Source organism: Ochotona curzoniae, unplaced genomic scaffold (genome assembly GCF_017591425.1).
Source record: "Ochotona curzoniae isolate NIBS_2020 unplaced genomic scaffold, NIBS_Ocur_1.0 contig_3498, whole genome shotgun sequence".
Classification (NCBI taxonomy): domain Eukaryota; kingdom Metazoa; phylum Chordata; class Mammalia; order Lagomorpha; family Ochotonidae; genus Ochotona; species Ochotona curzoniae.
In genome coordinates this window covers 6,247,372-6,271,409 of record NW_024465885.1, presented here as the reverse complement: position 1 = coordinate 6,271,409, position 24,038 = coordinate 6,247,372, and the positions used below count along the sequence as shown (strand labels likewise).

At 37.0% G+C, this 24,038-nt stretch overlaps 1 protein-coding gene across 1 annotated transcript in view; it reads right to left on the bottom strand.

The window, feature by feature from the left end:
- The window catches only part of MYH15 (myosin heavy chain 15), a 174,895-nt gene that overhangs the window by 88,187 nt on the left and 62,670 nt on the right, over positions 1-24,038 (bottom strand). Inside the window, exons 16-23 of the mRNA XM_040980919.1 lie at positions 19,266-19,445; positions 17,735-17,867; positions 14,037-14,104; positions 13,163-13,250; positions 8,935-9,052; positions 7,998-8,121; positions 7,180-7,316; positions 1,144-1,399 (exon numbers count right to left, since the gene is read on the bottom strand). Of these exons, the coding sequence (XP_040836853.1) occupies positions 1,144-1,399; positions 7,180-7,316; positions 7,998-8,121; positions 8,935-9,052; positions 13,163-13,250; positions 14,037-14,104; positions 17,735-17,867; positions 19,266-19,445 (1,104 nt within the window). The remainder of the gene's footprint in view (positions 1-1,143; positions 1,400-7,179; positions 7,317-7,997; positions 8,122-8,934; positions 9,053-13,162; positions 13,251-14,036; positions 14,105-17,734; positions 17,868-19,265; positions 19,446-24,038) is intronic.

Sequence of the window (24,038 nt, the reverse complement as noted above, 5' to 3'; positions counted from 1 at the left end):
CACAACACTTAGGTATTCGCTCCTGCCCAGCTGTGACTCACCTATCAACTGAGAGGGGACAGTATGGCATTGTTGTGTAACCACGCCCCTCACAAGCCCCTTTAAAGGGCCCATGAAGCAGGGGCTCTCTCTCTTTCTGGCCAGGTGCTTCCGTTACTCTGGCACCTCGACTCTTGGCTGACCAGGACAGGTGATCACCTGAGCATGGTCCCTGTGTACTGCCTAGATGGGGCAATGGTTATAATAATGTTGTTACTGGTTTGTGTGCTGTCAGGAGTTCCAGGAGAGGTGAGGCCTAGCGGTAGTGGAATGTGGGCAGAGAAGCCAGGGAAAGGTGAATGTCTGCAGCTTTGTGAGTGTGTCCAGGTTATTCATTGCATGTCTCTTAAGATAGCTTATATTGTTGGGGAATCTGGGACATAGGTCCTCCGCTTAATGGATGGACTTAAGGGTAATCATTTGTTCCTTTTGGGATTATGATTGTTTGGATTATGATTGGTTAGATTACTGCATAGACTTGTGATTTGCTATTGTGCTCTATTGTCACCAGGCTTGGTTTATAAAGACTCCTTAATAAACCTCAGACATGTCTGGTGTGATCTTGCTCGCACCTTGCAACAAATGCAGGCATTTGGGGGGTGAAAGTGGACAGCAGAGTTTTCTGTGTCTATAAAACCAGATCTGATCATTGCTGCTTTAAGAATTCATTAGTAATGCAGATTTGAACCAAAGACAAAAGAAGCAAAAGTATCAACATAAGAAAATGCCCCTAGAAACGCTGAAATAATCCTCAAGATCTCAGTTAAGCTCAGTTAAGTAGTCAAGATCAGCTGATTTTCTAATGGGTTATTTTATTTTGAGACCAGAGCTTTGTAAATCCCATGATAGTTATCGTGAATATGAAGTGGGGGAAAAAAAGCTTCTGCTGTTTTTTCTCTTTTTCTGAGCCAGTCTGCCAATAATAATAAGAATAACTCTTTACTAAGATATGTTATTTTTGTGTGTTTCTGTGATCAGTTTGTTTACGAAATTCTATGCTATTTGAAGAGTATATTCTTCTATTTACTTTCTTCAAGTCAACATGAACTATGAAACAAGGAAAACTAGTTAAAAACTGGATAAAACAGTGAAGGGACCACTCACAGCCTGTAGCTGAAGAAGTAAGTCATTCTTCTCCTGAATGAGTGAGACTTGATTCGCTTTCAGTTCCTGCCTCTGAGATTCGGTTTTTTCCAAGGTTTTCTGCAGTTGCACACACTCGTCTTTCAGTCTGGCTATCTTATCTCCCACTCCCATGTGCTTCACGAGAGGTTTAATCTTAAAGAAGAGTCTCATCCAGGGACAGTTCTTCACAGCCATGAAAGTTCTTATGTTCCACTGGATCAAAAGAAGTGCATTCCTAAATCAAGAGAAAAAAGAAAAGTAACCTACAGTACTTTAAAGAATTATAAGTCTTTAATAAGCTCATGACTTAAGGATTGGGGTTATAATGAATTCTCAACAGCCTTCTGGGTCTTTTTTCTCTGGGTCTTGACTCTGCAAAGAAAAAAAAATATCTCTCTTTCCAAGGCTCACGACTGTCTGGACTAGATACCCAGAAAATATTTCCATCATTTTTACCCCATAAATAACTACTGAACATGCAAGAGAACAAGAAATACAGAAGGTGCTAAAACTCTAACAAGTAAGTGAATATATACATAAATTGACCATCTCAATATAAAGGGAAGCCAATAGGTATTGCAAGAATCTGTATTTTCATGTCCATAATACATAAAGAGAAAAGCAGAGACCACTGATTAATTTTACAGGAAATGAAAAAGAGGATTAAAGAATCCAAAACTAGCAGAAGGGCATTAAGAGCAAAAAATAAACAATAATTATAATTCTTTTAGGTACTCTTTAAAATCTTGATCCAGCATTACTGAAGCTTTTGAAGCTTTCATTATATTAAAATTGGTGCAGAAATATCCAAGTAATGAGTATAATGTGTAGTATGTTTTACACTGTTACTCAGTCAAAAAAGAGAGATAAAGAATTTATCATCAAAAAAATAGCTATAGGGCCCAGCGCAGTGGCCTAGCAGCTGAAGTCCTCGCCTTGAACATGCCGGGATCCCAAAAGGGCACCAGTTCTAATCCCGGCAGCTTCACTTCCCATCCAGTTCCCTGCTTGTGGCCTGGGAAAGCAGTCGAGGACGACCCAAAGCTTTGGGACCCTGCACCCGCATGGGAGACTTGGAGGAGTTTCCTGGCTCCTGGCTCCGAATCGGCACAGCACCGGCTGTTGAGGTCACTTGGGGAGTGAATCATCGGATGGAAGATCTTCCTCTCTGTCTCTCCTCTCTGTATATCTGACTTTGTAATAAAAATAAATAAACCTTTAAAAATATGTATCTATAAATTCATCACCAGCACTTAAAAATAAATAATACAGTGAATTTTTCAAAGTTGAAAAAAAATGATGCTAGCTAACACAATTAAAACAAATGAAAGCATAAAGCTCATTACAAGTGTAGTAAAACAATCAAAATCAAAATGCTATAATATTATTAGAGTCATACATAAATTATTTGGACTCTAGTATAAAAATTAACACATAAAGGTTTTAAAATAAGTATAACTACATAACTTGGTTCATGAATACACAATTCAAGAATACATAAGATATGAAACAAATAACAGAATGTGAGGGCAGAAAAAGCATGAAGAATTGTGTACATAGTTGAAATTATATTTTTATCAGTCTTAAATATATTTTTAAAATATTTTTGGCCCAGCACCATAGCCTAGCAGCTAAAGTCCTTGCCTTAAATGTTCCAGGATCCCATATGGCTGCAGGTTCTAATCCCAGCAACCCTGCTTCCCATCCAGCTCCCTGTTTGTGGCCTAGGAAAGCAGAGGAGGCCAGCCCAAAGCCTTGGGACCCTGCACCCATGTGGGAGAGCTGGAGGAGGCTCCTGGCTCCTGACCTCAGATGGGCACAGCTTCAGCTGGTGTGGCCACTTGGGGAGTGAATCATCAGATGGAAGATTTCCCTCTTTTTCTGCTCTTCTCTGTATATCTGACTTTGCAATAAAAACAAACACATCTTTAAAAAAAGGAATATTTTATGCATGCCTCATACTAATCTCTAATATACACATTGAACATAAAGAAAAATGAATCCGTGTTGGAGTCCAGCTCCAGCCAAGTTCGGAGCTCGAGAAGAGTGCGTGAAATAAACGTAGAAAAAATAAATGGACCACTGCAATTTCAGGATCATCATGGACAATGCGAGAAAGCTGTCCGCTTTATTTATATAGAGACAGTCACAAAGGCTGGCATAGAATTTTCACACCTGGTCAAGTAGGCATTCCTAAGGATACTTCTGCCAATTGTTTGATCTTGAGGCAGGATATCCGCCATCCTAATCCTGAGGTCAGGACGTTCTCAATAGATGGCACATATCAATCAGTGACACATTCTACTACAATCCTCATTCTACAGCTTAGTCTTGAATCAGCCAAGAGAAGAAATGCGTCACAGGAGGGACCTAAAGACCAAGGAAATAGGGAAAGAATAGTTTCCCACTACAGCTAGGGACTTAACACCCTTGATTAGCATATGGTCAATGGGGGAGGAAAACCAAGCTCACACTGACAGCAAAGACCAATTTTGGCAAACAATGTTTAAATAGATTACAGAATCCCAGTGTCCATGCGAAGGGAGGTGGAACTCCCTTCAGGTGGATGCAGAGACATCTGCATGGCCTTCATGTCCTCCACACCCACCACACTGACCCCAGCAAATCAGTGTATACCACTGCTACAAATATCACATAGCAAAGGAAGAAAATTAAAAAGAATGGAGCAATCAAGCAGGTAAATAACCAGAAAATAATGAACAAAATCACAGTACTAAGTTCTCACCTACAAAAAGTATTTTAAATGTGAATAAAATAAATCTGATCAAATGATAAAAGTAGCTGAGTAGATAGGAAGACAAAATCTAACTATATGCTGTCTATGAAACATAGCTTAGCTTTAAGGATACACAAAGTGAAGGGGCAGACAAAGACATACCACAAAAACAATAATGCAAAACAGTGAGGATGTGCCTATGTTCCTGCTCCACTATGATCTTTTTACTTTTAACTTGTTGAATTTTTCATTTAGTGACTCCAATTAGCTTTTGAGCTATAACAAATTAAATACAGGTTATCTTGAAACATAATAAACAAAATATTTTTATGCAATGGTAGCTACACTTAGATAAAAGAGACTTTAAATCAAAGCTTAGAATAAGAGATTTGTCAATTAATCAGAAATATAGTAAATATAAATAAACTCAACACCAGAAACAAATAAAGCAAATAATTAGAAAGAACACAGAGCAAAGAATTTGAGGGAGAAATAGAAATAAGATAATTAATGACTTTAACAACTCACCTTGCCCAGTGGATAGATTGAGGCAGAAAATCAATTATAAATAACTGGGCTTAAACCATCCACTGAGCTTCTGGCCCAAACAAACCTGTATTAATCATTCTATACACAGGCAGCAGACTATACATTCTTTTCAAGTACATGAGAAATAATCTTCAGAACAAATCATACGTTAAGTCACAAAATACATTTTCACAAATTTAGGAAGACTCATTCTAGGTATCTTTCCCAACTACAGTGCTAAGTAATCAAAAAGCAATAATGTAGAGAAACTGGAAATTTGCTAATTGCAAGTTAAGTAACAAACTCCTTAGCAAGCAATTGATCAGAGAAAATGAAAAAATGGTATTTGGAAAACTACACTGACACAAACCGAAATAGAAACATGATCTATCAAAACTTGTAAGACAAAGTAAAATAATTCCTAAGACACAGGCTAATAAATAACAAAAGATGTCAAATAATCTAACACTACAAAAGGAACACTAGCAAAGGAACAAGCTAAGCTCAAAGGTAGCAGAAGAAAAAACAACAAGGAAGTAAATAAATTTAAAAACTAATACAAATATCCAATCAATAAATGATAAACCTTTAGCTATACTGACAAAAAAGAGACAAGACTATAACAAAAGTATAAATAGATGAGGATGCATTACAACTAATTCCACAATTGTGAATGATTACAGGCTAAAAATTTAGATAGCTTGGGAGAAATGAAATAAATACCCAGAAGCATGCAACCAATGAAGATTTTAATCATCAACAAATAGGAAAACTGGATAAACAAATTATGACTACTGGTATTGAATGAGTAATTAAAATCGCCTAACAAATAAGTTTAGGACCTGATAACTTCACTGGTGAATTCTACCCAAAATTTAAAGAACTCTAATTCTTCCCAAATTCTTCCAATAAAGATCAAGAACAAAAATCATTTCTGAACTCATTATAGGAGATCAAAATTGCCCAATTACAGAAACAATAGAACAAAGATGATCTAGCAAGAATAGCATTCCAGCAATATAACAAATTAGAATCGTCCTCTAGGAACCTAACTAAAGGTACAATGGAGACTTAAAATCATAATTTAGTACATTGCAAAACTTGAAAGAATTGTAAATGTTTTCTAAACAAAATGTTTACCTAAGAAGATCCAAGAAGAAAAAATAATAGCCCCCAAACAATAGGAAACATTGAATCAAAATATTTAAATGTATAAAATCATAAATAAAAATACTAGAGACAAATGTGACTTTTTTTGTAAATTCTATCAAAGATTCATAAATAGATCCCTAATAGTTGCAGCAAATTTTCTGATATTTTGAAATGAGGAAATATTCTAAAACTCATTTATGTTATTAGGTTAACTCTGACCCCATATCAATTAAAATAATAAGTGAAATGACAGGTATTGGCCAATTACTTTTGAATATTGATATAAAACTCTCAAGATAAAATGACAACCAAAAATTAGTTTCACAGCATTAGAGTTATTTTTGCAGAAAAAATCTATTGAATTAGAAAAAAGTTATTGTTTTTATTATTGATAAAATTTCTTCATTTTGCTAATTAAAATAATATTCAATAAAAGAAATATTCTCCACACAATAAATCATATTTTCCCAAAATAAACTCATAAATATCACCTATAAAAAAAGAAATGGCAGCTCTCCCCAGTGTAAGAACTAAGAAGAAATTTGGCAAATATTTTAAAACCTGAAGTTGTACATGTTGGTGAACAAGTGAATCAGTGGCAATTTCACATGCTGTAATGGAAATGGAAAGTAAATTGGAAGAAACCCTTTTGTGGCAATATCTTGCAAAGCTAAAATTGCATGTAACCTAAAACATATTAAATCTTGCTGTATAGAATTGTGACTCAAAGTGTGTGTCCCAGTCAGCTGTTATCTACAAACTGTTTCCAGAGAACTTATTGTTTTGAGTAATACTGTCCTCAACAAATGTTGCATACAAGCAAATGGGGATGTATAAAAAAAGGAAAAAAAATCACCGAGATCCCAGCACAGTGGCTCACAGAAGATCCTTACAAGTTACGTCCTTAGTATCTGACATGAATTGGTATCCTCCTTGGGGAAACAGATCTAATTAACAAGCTGTGAACTAAGCATTGTGAATGCTAAATATAAGTTATAACAAAGAAAATATTGATGTAACAACTGCAGAATTCCTTGCTCATGGCCCTTTGTTCAGAGATTTTGTCGTCTTGCTTTTTATAATTCTATTATGGAACAAGGAAAATCTTCAATCATGTGTCTAAATGTGGTGATGGATGTCCTTAATTCATGTGCCCCAAATAAAATAAGAAAGGTGCACATTAGCAGGAGCCACAGTTTCTCACCCAGGTGATATAGCCAGGTGCCCAGAACACCTTCCCATGTTGAAGCAAGCTTTCTCACAGGGTTGACTGTGTGATATATTCAAACCCTTCTAAATCTGCTTTTCTCATAAATTGTGAGTCACACTACCTTCAGACTGTCACATTTCTAAAGAAACCTTCCCAAAGGAAAGGCTCAAGTTCACGCACATAGTGAATAAGTGTCCACTTGGCTGGATAGGGGGCGGAGGGGAGAGGGGAAGCTGATTGTTCTCTGTGTTTTGGGTATTCCAAGACTAAAAAATTGTTAAGACCCAGACCAAGCAGAGAGAGCAGCTCATGACTTGGCCTGTTATTTGAAATAAAGCCATATGATTTGCTGTACATCTTTGCTCTGGGAGTGAGGGTATGATAATACCTTTTTTCCAGAATATTCTGATATCTGATTCGCATCAGTTTGCCTCTTGCTCTGGCTTGAAACAATGTGAAGAATTTAGATAGTCTCTTGTCTCTCATTTCTTCCAGTTGATCTAGAATGGGAGCTTTTAGAAACACCTGAAATAAATGTTGGATATTATTTTTACTCATAATGGGTTTGTGGCAAATTTCTGTTAATGGCTCTGTGAATAACACACATGTTTTTTGAGATTATAATTAGTTCAAAATTTCTTCTAAGGTTTTATTTCATGAGCAAATTCTATATCAGAAAAGTTTGGCTTTATAAATTTAAAATTCATAGAAAACCTTTTAAATAATAAAACAAATAAACAATTAAAATTTCTATAAACATTAATTATGAATTTAGGAATCTTTTCCCTTACTTGCACTAATTTTTTGGATAGTTAGCTTGACTCTAAAGTTTTAAATTTCTGAAGTTGTCTTATAAAATGTATTCCCTAAAAGAGTAGCTTGGGTAAAAAACACACACATATATATATACAACTGGTTAATTCCAGGAGGTTGATTCACTTTTCTTTCGCTCTGCTGTATACACATATTTTTCAGCACCATAAGATTTATTCAGTGTTTTACATCTGGGAACAAATTATAATACAAACGTAAATATGGTGAAGACTGAGCTTTAAGAATTGAGTTTTCCTTCTGAAGTTCCCATTTTCAATTCACTCTATCAGTCATTAAAATAGAAAAATGCTTTAGAATCTTTCACACATGGGTATTTTAAGACACATAATTTCTTTCCACTTTTCTCCACATTCTTAGCAGTTTTCTGGTTACCTTAGTGATTCCAAATTGATACTGGGTTGGGTGTATATCCAGGGAGCCAAGCAGTTCTTCAGTAACTTTCTTACTATTTACAAGCTTGCTCTTTGGACAAGTCCTTGGGTTCAGAATGCAGTACCTAATGTAAATTAGGAGCAGGGGACCAAGTGTTGAAATAAAGCTATTTCCAGTATGTTCAATCTCACAAACTAAATCAATATTAAAGTTTAAAGTTGTCATAGTGATTGTTCACACTATTGGAAAAAGTAGAATTGGAAGGATAAAGAAAGGGGGGAGGGGAAACATAAAATCACTATCAGATGGACAATGAGGATGAAGGCAAATACATTAAATATCTTTTAAAGAGTCCTTCATCCTAATGCTGAGTTTATAGAGAATGAGAAATATGCCTCTTGATTCTGGACAGGTTCCCTTTCTACTCTAGCATCTACGCTCAAAAGTCTTGATGACCCGTAATTTACACTTTCAGAATTCTGACATAGAAACCACAGAAGTCTGTTGTACTTCTGCCCACACCCGGTTGGCTTCCTTCCTTTCACAGGACTTCTTATGAAGTAATGGCCTATCTGGATGGCAGGTACATCTGTATATTTATCAGTATCTATCTACCTTTCTACTATATACCTTTATGTATATCTGCAGATTAGGGACAATATTTCAGAAATTCAGTTCAGCCTCCATATTTTTACTTCCATATGTAGTTCTTCTATGTGTGGATTTATTATCTAAGAACAGATACTTAATGATACCATGGCTACATAGATGATAGATTTAGGAGAAATAATAATAATTCTGTCACTATATATCTCCTCACCACCAAAACACATTCCTCCCTCAAAAAATGCATGCCTAAATACTGGTTACTAGAGAAAGACAGAATGAACTTCCTCAGGGTTCTTGGATACTGGAATGAGTATTAATGAGTATTTACCTTTGTTGAAAATCAGTGTACAACAGTCGGTATGGAAAACCTTCACGGAATATTCTAATCCCTTCCAAGACACCGTTACAGTGCAGCTGTTGCAGAACCAAGTATGAGTCCATTACACCTGAGAAAAGAAGTATGATTTAGTTTGAATCCCAAAATCATGGCAGATTTGTTTTCTTATTTTGTATATGTTACATTTTTTTAAACAGTTAAATATTTGATGTTCTTCTAAGATCACAGGAATTTCTTCACTTGCAGCCTGATGATATTTGTAGTATCCATCCTATTCTGTAAGAATTCATAAATATAAATAACATGAAACTTGTTTTAACATGCAATAAGTCCTTTAGTTCAGTTGGAGTGGGTTTTATAAGGAGATACTCCTGGAAAATGAAAAAATATATATGTACATATATATGTAGATATGTATAAATATATATATTTTGCTTATTTTCACCAGAAACCCACATATCAAAACCCAACTAGAGGGCCTGGTACAGTAGCCTAGTGTCTGAAGTCCTTGCCTTACATGCACCAGGATCCCATGTGGGCACTGGTTCTAATCCTGGTGGCCCTGTTCCACATTCAGCTCCCTGCTGGCATTCTGGGAATGCAATCAAGGACAGCCCAAAGTCTTGGGTTCCTGCACCCACATGGGAGACCTGAAAGAGGCTCCTGGTTTTGGATCAGCTCAGTACCAGCCATTATGGCCACTTGGAGAGTGAATCAGCAGGTGGAAGATCTTCCTCTCTGTATATCTGCCTTTCAATAAAAATAAATAAATCTTAAAAAAAGAACCCAACTAGGGAGTAGGGTTAAAACACAAAAGTGAGCTGCCATTTCTAAGAAGGAGAGTGATAAAAGGGGCAGATGCACACAACAAATAAAATTCTGTTTACAGTTTTGCCTAGAAAGGACTTGACGACCGTCTCGTTTTTATTCTTCTCTTATAACTTGACAAAATCTAAATTTATCCTGTACTTTAAGTTTACATTTATGATCTCTTTGTTCATCAAAAGAGGCTGTCAGCTACAATCTGCTCTAGATGCTTCTGCTGTAGAAGCCCATTCAAGACACCACTGGCTCCTGCTCTCAGAAATTCTTCTGGACAAGGTCAAGGAGCACTTCTACAACAACAGCCTACTATGAAATTACAAGACAGATGGGGGAAAGATGGCTCTTTCTAAGCTCAGGGTCATAGAAATAGATCTGTCAGGAACCCATATTTCTGTAACGAGATCTCTTTCGTGGACAGACACAGGTGATTGATTAGAACAGACAGAAATATGACGCTTAAGACACAATCATCTATTCAAACATATATAAAATATTGCTTTCAAAAGTGATGTGTTTTGGGGTTTGTCTTTTGACATAAATTTCTTTTAGAAAATGCTGAATTCAGAGTTGTGTCAGTAGAAGGCAATTCTGATAGGTAATACAATTGCTCCAAAACAGATACAGTAATTACATTCTTTGCTGTGCAGAACTAGTGTTCCTTGGTGCACACAGGTGAAAAGAAGCAATGAGGCAAAAACAGGCTACCATAAATGAACATGCAATCTGCTGCCAAAACACAAGCAGTGGCATCATTGTTCTGTATTGCACTTTCTCCAAATAAGCAACAGATTGTCAAGATGGGGGTCTTAATTACAGAAGGTTTAATAAAAAATGCAAGATCTGCTGAACTCTTGGAAACCAGTATCAATATATGACTACTAATACCAGGGCTGGTTCATTCTGTGAAGCTCTAAGTGCCTTTCCTATGAGGCTGATAACTTCCATCAAAGGCTCTGTGATGGCTGCAATTCCAAAGAGTTGCTTGGGAATCTTAAAACCCATGGTGTACAGAAAGCAACACAAGAGCTTGATATCAGTAAAAGTCTGTTGTTAAGTTCAAAATCCACTCAGTTATCCCATAATTCTTCAGCTACCTTTTACTACTCAAAAAGAATCTGCTTCCCAGAATCCTATAATTAAATAAATGGATGTTATTAGGAAGAAGGAAGAGGAAGGTACTGGGAAGGATGTTAGTATTTTCTAACAATTAGAAAAAAAAATTTATTTATGGTCAACTCAGACCAAATAAATGTATTTATGCTGAAATATCTACCTCAGTCCCTCAATTGATTAGTCAAACACATCCTATTATACTTTTGCCCCTGTAGACAATGGTATTAAAACTCACCCACATTTTAGCATGAAATTCAAGGAGGACTCCAGCTTGAGGCAACTGCCTAGGCTGCCTTAAACAGAGGCAAGTGTTACACTCCTAGGAGAAAAGCAGCTAATAGCTAGCAGGCATTCTGAGCCTGGCTAATGCCACATTTGTGTTATCTACAGCAGTGTGCCAGCAAAGTTGTCTATTCTTCTATATATATATATATATGGAAGGTTGGGAACACTAGGCAGGGACATGCCATCTCAACCTCAAGGCAGGGAGACTGAAGATCACCTGAGAAAGGGGCCTGGAGACACGTTGGAGTGGAGTGGCTGAGATAATGTTTGACAGGGCAGGAATGACCCCTGGGGCTTCCACTACTGATCTGGCCACTGCACTGACAGGTAGGTGAGGGAATTGAAATGGGAAGGTTTAGAGAAAGGAACTGAAGGTCATCAGGCTGGGCTAAGCAGGATCATCTGACACCTGCTGGTCACATGAGAGCCAATCTGGAGGTAGGAAGGCTGGGCTAGGCTGTAGCACCCATCAGTTAGAGCCAGAATGGGTGCAAGTCAGACAGGCTAAGCCATAATATCCACCAATGAGTGCCAGGAGTGGGTGACAGTCACATCTGGCTGGGCCACAGCACTCACTGGCACACAAACCCAGTGGACCTGATAAAGGAACTTGGGGAACTCCCTGGTTAGCCACAGCTCCTGCTGATGAGGTCAGGTCAGTATGAGCTGTAGCACATGTTGACATATGAGTGGGCCAGATGTGTGGGAGGGGCAAGCCGAACTAAGCCACAGCACTCATGAGTGTGCATGAAAGCCATATCAGGTTATGCTACAGCACAGTCTGGCACATACAATCCCTGAGGTTTGGGGTAAGCCTGGTAGAGATTACTTGGGCATCATTAACTAGGCTGTGGTACCTGTGTATGAAGACCAAGCCTGCCACAGGCTGGGCTAAGGCTAGGCCATTGCACCTGTCTATTAAGTGAATGTTGGGGCTAGGGATAGAACTGACTAGACAGCTGCATCCACTGGTATATGCATTGGTTGCTGCAGCCAATTGGCCAAACCTGATTCTGCACCATCTGGCACACACAAGAGTCAATTCTGAGATCACCCCAGGCCAGGTTTCTTGGTGGACTCCCCAACTAGATTGCTGAACTCAAATCCTGGTCTAAGGAAATGTTACCATATATGTGTCCCAACCTTAGAGTCAATGTATTTGGGCTTGGCTTCCTTAGTTGCTGATGCTTGTGCGTTGGACTGCATACCTAGATGCACCTGGGGAGCATGACAGCCAGGTCACCTCAGCTGGCAATGGCTGTCAAGTACCTCATCAGAGGCTGGAAAATGGAATGGTTTTTACAACTTTCCTGGCCAAGCTTTGCACCTGAGACTGTATATGTACTAAGGTAAACTTGGTCAGCCAACCAAGAGAACTTGTAAAGTTTTTCTCAACCCTAGTGCAACAAAGCTGACAGCAATATCTCACAAGTGTCAAAATCACTCCAGTAACACCTTCAAAACATTCTTTCCCACATGAGGTCTGTAAGATATCATCAAATGACTGTCCCCCATTCCTAGGTGCTGATGTGATTAGATAGCAAGCAGTGGTCCCCTTCCTTTCCCTGCCCAGCAGACCAGAAGAATGAAAAGAAAGAAACGGGAACATTTGTCATACCCATCTTCCTCCAGTCATGGACCCTTCCCACCTTAATCAGAGTATAGATGGGCATGCATCCTTCTCAACTATGCAAAAAAATATTAAGAATAAAATTAAAAATTATAAAAAAATTCAGGAGGAATTCAAATGGTGCTGTCAATTTTTATATGACTCAGTTGAAACTGTTTTGTGAAATTCTTCAACATGTGCATTTGAATTTCAATTCTAAGACAATATTGAACAGGTGTTCAATATGTCACTTTCAACTTAAATTTTTTCCTTATAAAATTCTACATTTATATTAAAGATTTTAGTACATATTTCTGAAAAGGCTTATAGCATAGCTAAAATAAAATGTGTCCTTCTATGTACAGAAGAAAAAATTCTAGCTCTTACCTGGTGTTTTGTTCATATTGGGGTTTATACATCTTACAAAGTGAGGCACTGTTGATTTCAGATTAGTCATCAATTTATTCAAGTTTTTCTAAAATAAACAAAGCAATAAACACCCTATTACTTTTCAAATCATTAAAAACACCACTTGCAAATGTCTTCAAATTTGTCAATTTTATAGCCAACATTAAACCACTAATAAAATAATGAGCTCAATATTCTTCCTTGTTTATCAAAAATAAATTGCTTCTTTCCTTTGGAAAATAAAGATTTATCTAACACAGAGAGTTGCATTGTGAATAAATTCACACTTGTTTTTATTTGGTAGCAATGTCTTAGGTCAAAGTAACAAAATGGGAAAATAGAATTTTCCCCCACATTTCCTATATGTAGAAGATCTACGTATTCTATTCCTAGGGAATATAGATGTGTTGATAGGATAGATTCACTTGGAGTGTAAAGGCAGCAAGGTAGAGCAGGAGAAGAAAAAAATCAATTGTATGGATTAATTTATTTTAGTTCCCACAGGAGCTGAAAATATAAATGTACCAGTTGTACCACAGTTGGTCCTTTCTTGAGAAATATGGAGAAAGAGGTCAAGGAGGCAGCTTACCTACCCACATGACCAAGGAAAACTCTGGGAATTATGAGGCGTCATGACCTAATATTCATATCAACTGGAAAAGGAGTTCAGAAAAGATAGATGAGCAGATATGAAGTACTCACATTGTCATCTAAACTCCTTGATACCAAGATAAAGCTTTATGTTTTTGGATTAAGTTACTAAACTTACCCTTATTTCAAGATACAGAATTTCAAATAAGCACAAACTGCAGATTGTGAAACAGTTAATATATGAAGATGCAATTAAAATTACTTTATGCAGAGATGCAACTGTTTGGAAAGAAGCTCCTTTCTTGTATCTCTTCTCCCCACACTGCAATGCTATAAAAAAGGAAAGAAAAATTATGAAGATATGTTTTTCATATTATAATACCTTGTTGATGAAAGGATAAATGCATTAACATTCAAGAAACAATATGGCAGTATCTACCAAAAGCTTTAAAATATGCTATGTAACATTAAATGTCTTTTGCTGGTACTTTTTCTTAAGGCTGTGCAAAAACAGTGACTAAAGCTTTATTTAGTCAACATAAAAATAGGCAAAAGTTGGGGGCCAATGTGATGGCAATGTGATGGCATCCCCATGGATTCATTTCTAGCCATTTCCAGCTCCCTGCCAAATGGCCTGGGAAATGCACTAAATGATAGGGCTGTGCTTTGACATTGTAGACCTGGAAGAAATGAATGGCTCCTAACCTGGGTCAGTCTCAGCTCTTGCAGCCATCTGGAGAGTAAGCCAGCATGTGGAAGATTCTCTCTCTATCTCTCTCTCTTTCTCCCTCCCTTCTTTCTTGCCTCCCTGCCACCCTCTAGAACGCTTTCAAATGAATAAATAAATCTTATAAAAATTAAACAAAGATACAACAAAGAAAAAGTCTATAAACCAATATCCCTGATGGGTATTGATGCAAAAATCTTCAATAAAATCCTAGCTAATTGAATCCAACAACACATCAGAAAGATCTTTCATCAGTACCAAGTCAGATTTATACCTGGTATACAGGGATGAATAATGTATATATAATACATTACATTAACAAGCTGAAGAATAAAAAAAATTGCTAAAATACATAATCCTTTTATGATAAAAAAAAATCCTAAGCAAATTGGGTACAGAGCATACACTCCTCATTGCAAATAAGGAAACATGAAAAGTCCATGGTCAGCATCATATTGACCAGGGGAAAGTTGAAGGCATTTTTACTAAGACCAAGAATCAGACAAGGATGCCCACACTCACCACTACTAATCTGTGTAATCCTGGAAGTTTTAGCTACAACCACTAGACAAGAAAGAGAAATCAAAGGAACAAACCTTGAAAAGAGGAAATCAAGTCATTCCTGTTTGCAGATGACACAACAGGAGAACCAAAATACTCTAGCAAGGGACTCAATGAACTCATATAGGAGTTGGTAATGTTGTAGGATATAGCATCAACACAACAGTTTCTATATGTGAACAATTGTGTGACAGACTGTAAGCTCATGATAGCATAGTGGCTAAGGTCCTCACCTTGCACATGCCAGGATCCCGGCAGGTCTAGTCCCGGCAGCCTTGCTTCCTATCCTATTCTCCCTACTTGTAGCCTGGGAAATCACTTGAGGACAGCTCAAAACCTTGGGACCTGTGTGGGAGATCCAGAAGAGCTCCTGGCTCCTGGCTTCAGATTGGCTCAGCTCCAGGTACTGTGGCCGCTTGGGGAGTGAACCAGTGGACAGAAAAATCTTCCTATCTGTCCTCCTCTGTATATCTGCCCTTCCACTAAATGATAGGGCCCATGAATTTTTTTTAAAAAAAGAAAGAAAATGTCCCAAAAATTATTTTGAAAATTTTACAATGATGCTGTAATAACTCTTGATTGGCATAGATATGTTTATCCTTATTTGAATAATAGATAGTACATAAGTGTATCAAAACACCACACCATAACCCATAGATATGCACATTATTTATGTATCAGTTAAAATTAAAATTCAAAAAATTGAATAAATATTCGCAAATTCTGAAGTCCTTTATCAATCAAGTTTTTATAAGTTCCTAAATCCTTTGTTGCCACTTAAGCAACATTCGTGGAATCTTCATCAAGAGCAGACTGAATTTCAAGAAACCATTTTCTTTGCATTCACAAGATATAATCATTCATTCATTAAAGTTTTATTGTGAGACTGTAGTAATTCCATGACATGTTCATTATATACTTGTAGCTCCATTTCTGCTGTCATTTCTCAACTGATGTTTCAAACGCAAAACCGTAAGCTTCTTCCCAGTTCCTGTAAATGTTGATATTATCACTTCCTATCATGAGCCATAAGTGTACTTAATGTAATGAAGAATTTTAACTCCTTTCCTGAAGTTTTCTCATTTACTTTACCTGGACTCAACAGAGAAATCACCACCCATGGCAGATAGAGCTTTATGCAATCCATTTCTATAATAATAAGACTTGAAAGTCAAACTTATTCATTGATTCAATTTACACAATAGACACTGTGTTAGCAGGCAAGAAAACACCAATCTCACTATACACCTCCATCAGAGTTGTAAGGCATCTGGCTGCACAGTCAATGAGTGGTCACATTTTGAAGTGATAATCTTTTCCCTGCTAAGCAGTAGGTCTCCATGCTGAACTCAACATATTCAGCAAGCCATCTAATAAAAAAGTGTGATATCATCTCAGATTTACTTAAACACTATAAGTAATAGGCAGAGTGGATTTTATACCATTTTTAAGGGTTCTGGGATTTAATTTTAAGTTATCAGCTTCCGTAACCCCTAAAGAAAGAATCAGTCTGTGCTTCGAAACTTTAAAGTCAATATTGAGTGCTCATTTCTAAGCAGTATGTTTCAAGATGATATCTGCTTCCAAATAAGGCAATTTTATCTGCATTGAATCTGTTGTTTAGCATAGCCATTTTCATTTATTAGCTTAGCTTGAGTTTCCGGAGAACTTGTTATGGCTTCTATAGCAACACCTGCTGTTTCAACTTACATGCTGTGCAGATAGCTTCTTTCCTTAAATCTCATGAACCAAAGTTTCATGGCTTCAAACTTCTTCTCCAACTTAATCACTTTAGGGCCACATTCTGTATGACCTTTGGCTTAAGATGATGTTGTGTCTGATATGAACTTATACAAAAATTATTGAAGTATTCTCTATATCAGCAATAGAGATGTTTCCCTTAGCATGCATGTGCTTACTGAAATAGCTCTTTTGAGAAGTTTTCCTTTTTAAGACTTACTTACATAAAGGTAGTAGGTTTCATGTATCTCATATATACAGTTTTAAGAACATAGTACTTCCTATCCCCCCTCCCTCTCCAGCTCCTACGCTCCATCTTACTTCTTATTTTCTGTTGAATTTTTGCAATGACATAAATGCCATTTACTCTATAATTACCACGTTAATTCTCCACTAAAATTATGTAATTTGTGACACCTTGACTATTTGGCACAAGAGGTCTAGCTTTCAGCATATCTTGACTTTCAATATATTACTTACTGTACTTAAGCTGATTTAAAGAGAGAAACATTACTTGAACACATAGAAGATGTTGTAGAATTTTTCAGTGTTCCAATTTGAATACTATTGTATTTTTAGTGATATGTAGATCCAAAGACAGGGAAAGGAAAAATGGTTTATTGTTGTATCAGTTACAGAACACACAGAAATTTGCTGATGTTGGTGCAAAAACAATTTGAAACACATGCATACATAGTTTTTATAATGCACATTTTCCATGCAGTTGTTAATGTCAATGTACATATGTCTCATAAAACACTAGCATCATTTTGAAAAAGAACCAGTTTTATGCAGACAGGCTAACAAAATAAAATAACTTACACTAGGGGGAGCAAAAACAGATTGGTCTGGGAAAGATGGAAGGATGTTAGTAAAACAAAGCAACCATGAGATCCATTCTAAGGCTGAAGAACGGAGGGATATTGACTCACCACTGTCACTACTAATGTAGTTTTCAAAAAGACTCGCCAGGACTCTGTTGGAAGACTTCTGAAATATAGCCACCACTGTTTCATTAAGAAGGTCTTTGTTCTTTTCAAGCCAACCACTGATGTTATAAGGTACCTTTGGAAAGGTATGCAGGTAACAAAATGGAAAATTACCTAAGTTAACAGAAAACTATGCCTCACTGGAGAACACACCACAAGTTAATGTAAATGCTTTAACTAAATCACAGTGGTATAATAGAACTGAATAATATTCCAGATGTCTATTGTGCAAAGTAATGAGATCTTCAAGGTGTATCTTTCACACTGTCAAAAGGGAGACAGGAAGAGGAGATGAGGGAGAGAAAAAGAATAAAGTAATAGAAGGGAGAAGGAGAGAGAAGAAAAGGGAGGATGAGGGAGAAGAAGGGACCGAAGGAGGAAGGATTAAATGGTGATTCCAATGGGAACAATTCCAATCAGTAATCCTTCACAGAAAGAACAGATTAAGCAATCCAGCTGTCCTGGACTGAATGAGCACTCATAAAACAAACAGAAAATACAACCGCGTTTAATTCTAAACATCATTTAATTAACATTCCAGGATGTCTAAGAGGATGATTATAAGAAAATCTGAATAGAGTTAATAGATTATTTTAGGGTGAAATATTACTCTCTAATTAGATTGCTTTTTATATCACCCAGAGGACCTGACCAGAAGAAAAGCGGGGGAGAAAAATGGGCACACATATCAGCAGAGCTTTAAGGACAAACTGTGGGTATCATAATAAACCTTTGTTGGCCAAGTTTAGAGAACATTACTAAACACTGAATATTTCTCAATAAGAAAATATTTTAAAATACTTTGATGAAAACATCAATTGAAGTTACTCATTTGGGGCTGGTGCAATGGCTCATCAGGCTAATCCTCTACCTACCAGAGACAGTATTCCATTTGAACGCTGGTTCATGTCTCAGCTGTTCCACTTGCCATCTAGCTACCTGCTTGTGGCCTGGGAAAGCAGTAGAGGATGGCCCAAGTCCTTGGGACCCTGCACCCATGTCAGAGACTAGGAGGAGGCTCCTGGCTCCTGGCTTTGGTTCAGCTCTGCTCCAACCAATGTGGCGATTTGGGGAATGAACCAGCAGATGGAAGACTTTTTTTTCTGCCTCTCCCCCACTCTTTGTAAATCTGCCTTTTTAATAAAATAAATAGATCTTTTTTAAAAAAAAAATCTAGGAACAAATGTAGAAAGAAAAATGCATGCCTTTAATGGTCTCCATCCTTTTGTGGAGCTTTCTGGCTGCTAACTATAATGATAGAGCCCATTTTGAGTTGTTCCACCTCTGTGTATATGGATATGGCTATTCCATTTCCAGATTGCTAAGGAGTATAATATCTGTTTCTGGAACTGAGATGAATACTGTTCTTCTCTTTATTTAATCCAAATTTTGCTTAACTATTACATAGAACTCTGACATAGTACATTTGAAAGAGTTAGGAAAATGCAGGGCTCCCAGTTTAGAGGTAACTCACCGTCGCAGCGTAATGGACAACTTCAAAGTGAACTTCATATTTCTTCCTTTTATTGGGCTTGGGCTTGTGGAGATGAACCGATTTTCCAAAATGGTTGTCGAAGAGTTTGTTTATGAAAGTCATGTCAGTAGCCTTAGGAAACATGCATTCCTCTTCAAGAATGGAGAAGACACCTGCTGGCTATTGGAGAAGCAAATGAAGAGTAGATTAAAAAAAAAACAGAAGCATAAAGCAATATTTTCAGTAGAAAATTGGTATAGTAATTCCTTCTCAATAACCCAATAGTTCACAAGGGGAAAGATCATTACTGCCTACAACTAGCCAGTCATTAACCTAGCAAATATTTTAGATACCTTCTATTAATAACAGTATAAGCAGATGACTCGGCTACAGATACATAAAGTGCCTATCCTCAAGGAATACATTTTAGTGCAGCAAAGATAATGTTAGTAAACAAAGACGTAAGAAATATCACTTATTTAAGACAAACAAAGAGCTCCACAATTTTCTGGATCTACTAAAAACCAAGATCTTCGTGTGGCATAGTAGGTCTTTCACAGTGTGGTCTCTGCCACTGGCCTTTTGTAATACCCTGTTCTTGGGTGACAACCTTTGTTTCATAAGCATGTTGTGTTTTCTCATTCCTGTATACTTCAGCACATTCAGTTACCTCTGGCTACACGTTGGTTCATCTATTCCTTTATGAATGGAGGCACTGCTTATCCATTATGACACTATTTGAAGATTAACTTCTGAATGAGTTCCTCTCTGTCAACCCCAAGCAGAGTTAGGGGCTTCTGCGTATTTTCCTTGTATATTGTGAATGCATCTCTTAGAACACACAATAGTAAGTTCCTTTAGGACATGGACTGTGTTCTTGCATTCTTTATGTTAACATCACTTAGCCTGGAAAGTAACTTGATGTCTAATACTCAATAAATCATTTATTTGGTAATGTAAAAAAAAAAGACGTAAGAAATAAATAACTCAGGGCCCAGTGCAGTAGTCTAGTGGCTGAAGTCTTAGCCTTGTGCGCACTAGCATCCCATTTGGGTGCCAGTTCCTGTCCAGGCAGCCCTGCTCGTCATCCAGCTCCCTGTTTGTGACTTGAGAAAGTTGAGGACGACCCAAAGCCTTGGAATCCTATACCTGCATGACAGACCTGAAAGAAGCTCCTGGCTCCCGGCTTTGGATCAGCTCAGCTCTGACTGATGCAGCCACTTGGGGAATGAGCCAGTGGATGGAAGATCTTTCTGTCTCTCCTCTCTGTCTCTCCTCTCTGTATATCTTACTTTCCAATAAAAATAAATAAATTTAAAAAAAGAACTTGTTATCATAAAAAATCTGTCAAAGAATTTGGGCAACAAGATAGAAAAAGTTTATGCCGATCTAAAAGGTTGTCAGAATAAAAAGAGCAAGTAAAAAACAAACAAAAAACCTTCCTGGGAATATACCCAAAGGACCTGATACATGAGAGACATTCACCCCTGCATTCATTGCAGCATAATCAACAATTGCAAAAACTTGAAAACAACCTAAATGCCCATTGACAGAGGACTGGATAAAGAAACTGTGGTTCATCTATTCATCTATGGAGTACTACTCAGCTATTAAAAAGAATGAAATACAATTGTTTGCAGAAAATGGGCCAAATTGGAGATCATTATGCTAAAGGAAATAAGCCATTCCCAAATGGTCAGATGACACTATTTTGCTCTATTATAAGATAACTTCCACCAGAAAGCTCAACGTTAAAAAGGCTAGGGATTGTTTTGCTCATCTTATGCTGTGAATCTTTTTGTACTTCCTAGTTTTTGTATCTCTCTCAATAAGTGCTTATGATTTATTAATTGGTCATGCATAAGAGATGGATTGCTTATAAACACTTGAGATTGTAAATGTTCATTTCAACACTATTTTGCTACATATCATGAATAATAAAGTTGTAGTTATTAACTGTAATTCCTTCAGTGCCACAAGAGCCACGCACTGGCATCTATTCCTACAGGAAGGTTTTTGATTCCTGTTTTCACCACCCTCATGATTTATTTTTATTTTTTGTACTTTGTAGCATTTTTATATTTGTTAACTCCATGTTGATGAAAATTCATTTTTCTCACCTTATTGTGGACTGTACTCACTGGTTCTGTATTTTAGGAGATATATAATGGCAGATAGCAGAGACTGATATGTTCAGCTATGGAGACAAAATGCTGTACGTCTCTATGCATACAGACCAATGATGGACTCCTGAATTGAATATATCCTAACAGTAACATATTGAATTCCCTGACAATGTGCATGCCTACATAGTTGGGAAACACTTCAATAACATGATGGACTTGTGACTGTTCATAAAGGACAGCTACTGTAAAACTAGAGGGGAAATCAGTGTGGGGGTGACCTTGGCGAAGGGCACAGACAACCCCACAGCCTAAGGAACTATATCATAAAACAAAATAAAATATATTTAAAAAACTTTATAGCTCCCTTGAGAATTTTTTTTTCTCAAAAGAGCCATAGAATCTCTATCACACTTTTCCTATCTACTCAGTCACTGTTGTACTGAGAGCATCAGATCACACGTAAACTAAAGGGATGTGGTGTTGTTCCAATAAACCTTAAAGAAAATTGGCTGCAGGCTGCACTAGGATCAAAGCTGAAATTTGTCTATCCCTGTCCTAGACTAGTAATGGTGTTGGATTGTGTACATTCCTTAGACATGTGATATATAATATGTTAAAAGTAGAGCTAAGTTACAACATGCTGAGGGGTAGAATATGTGGTACAAGGTGAAGAGGAACTCAGCATGAGCAACTGAGTACTGGATGCCACCACTCAAAACATAGACAAGGAGATTCTCATTGTTCATAAAAAATGAGATTAAAGAATAACCTGTATTTTCCATAAACTTCTTGAAGACTACTTTTACACATCACACACAAAAATTAACACAGATTTTGAGCATGGGCAAAATCAAGGATTTTAAATTTGAATATCTGTTCTGCCTTCTTGCTTCACTTATGTACTCCACAAACATTTTTGATCCACCTTCTATGATAAAATCACTGCATGATACATTTTGCTTTTTATAAGATAAGATGAATCACCCATGGGTTCTGGTTATAGAGTTTCTACAGCCAGTTTCTTCTAGCCAAGAAGACATGTATACAACATGTAGAGTACAAACAGATAAAAACAGACACAGAGAATTTGCTGTAAGAATCCTAAACTAGGTAGAACACGACATATTTCCAACATCACAGATTTCATGATTTTTGACAAACTGAAGCGTTAGAGACCCTATTCTTCATCTTAAACATCTAGATGGACAATATTTACAAAGAATGAAATATGAAATATGTTCAGTAAGAACAAAATATTCCAAGTGAAACAAACATGTCTCAGTCCATTGATGCTATGAGCTTCAGCAAGGTGAGAAATAAGGAAAAAGAGATGAAAGAGGGGGTGTAGAGGAAGTGGAACCTGACCGATCAAACAGTTGATTCACCACTAAAAGCTTTTGCAGTTATGTCCTCATTGTCTCACCATGTTTTTCCTACTATGTTAACACTAAGCTTGATTAATACATCAATGAATAATTAAACAATGTGAGACATTCTTGGGATGGTACCTCTTACTTAGCAAGAGGGTTGCGGCAAGCCCTTTATAGGGGGATGGCTCCAGTCGCAAACAAACCAGTTTTCTACACAAAAGGACAATCATTTCCTTGCATCACCAATGGAACCAATTTCCACTCTGGGATAAACAGAAGTTTTATGCAATACAAGTGTATTTTTTTTCTAGTATCTTGGCCTTTCCTAACATTGAATGTACCAGGACCTCATATGGGCACTAGTACTAATCCTGGCAGCCCCACTTCCAATCCAGCTCCCTGCTTGTGGCCTGGGAAAGCAGTGGAGGATGGCCCAAAGCCTTGGGACCCTGTACCAGCATTGAAGACCCAGAAGAAGATCTGATTTCTGGCTTTGGATAAGCTCAGTTCTGGCCATTGCGGTCACTTGAGGTGGGGGGATGAATCATTGGACAGAAGATCTTCCTCTCTGTCTCTCCTCCTCTCTGTATATCTGACTTTTCAATTAAAAATAAATAAATCTTTAAAAAGAGAGAAAGAGAGAGAGAGACTAGGCACTGTGCTTGCCTCTCTTTGAGTAATGATTTAAGTTCTTTGCTAGTTCTTGCATTTATTCAAATAGGCCTCCTCATTCGCTCTCCCTATCAGTCTGTAACTCTGACATTCAAAATAAATGATAACCTTTATTAAAGAAAGAATAGCTATTAATAAATTATTTATGAAGAAATACTAAAATCATGTTAAAATATAAATTATTAGTGTTCAAATTGTAAGCAAAGTAGAATATTTCCAGTGATGGAACATTTGAGTTGATCCTTTAATAAACTTCTGCCTGTGGAAGCCTAGACTCATGGCACTGCTCTTACTTAAAAGTTTGTTCTCACATCCTCAACATACTCATTCAATTCCATGTTTCACTCTAACGTGACCTTGCAGTGTTTTCTTACAGACTGTGAACATATGTGACTGATATGATGCAGATCTCATCTGTCCAGCACTGAACGATACATGTTCAGTATTTTCTACAGATCTAAGGAGGGAATCCCTCCCCCACAAATGATGAAATAGAAACAAGCTAAACAAACAGTTGTCAGGCTATCTTCATTTCATGAAAGCAAAATGAATTGTTTGGCTTAAAAAAAAACATTTTTTGCCATTATACCAGAAGTTATTTGAAT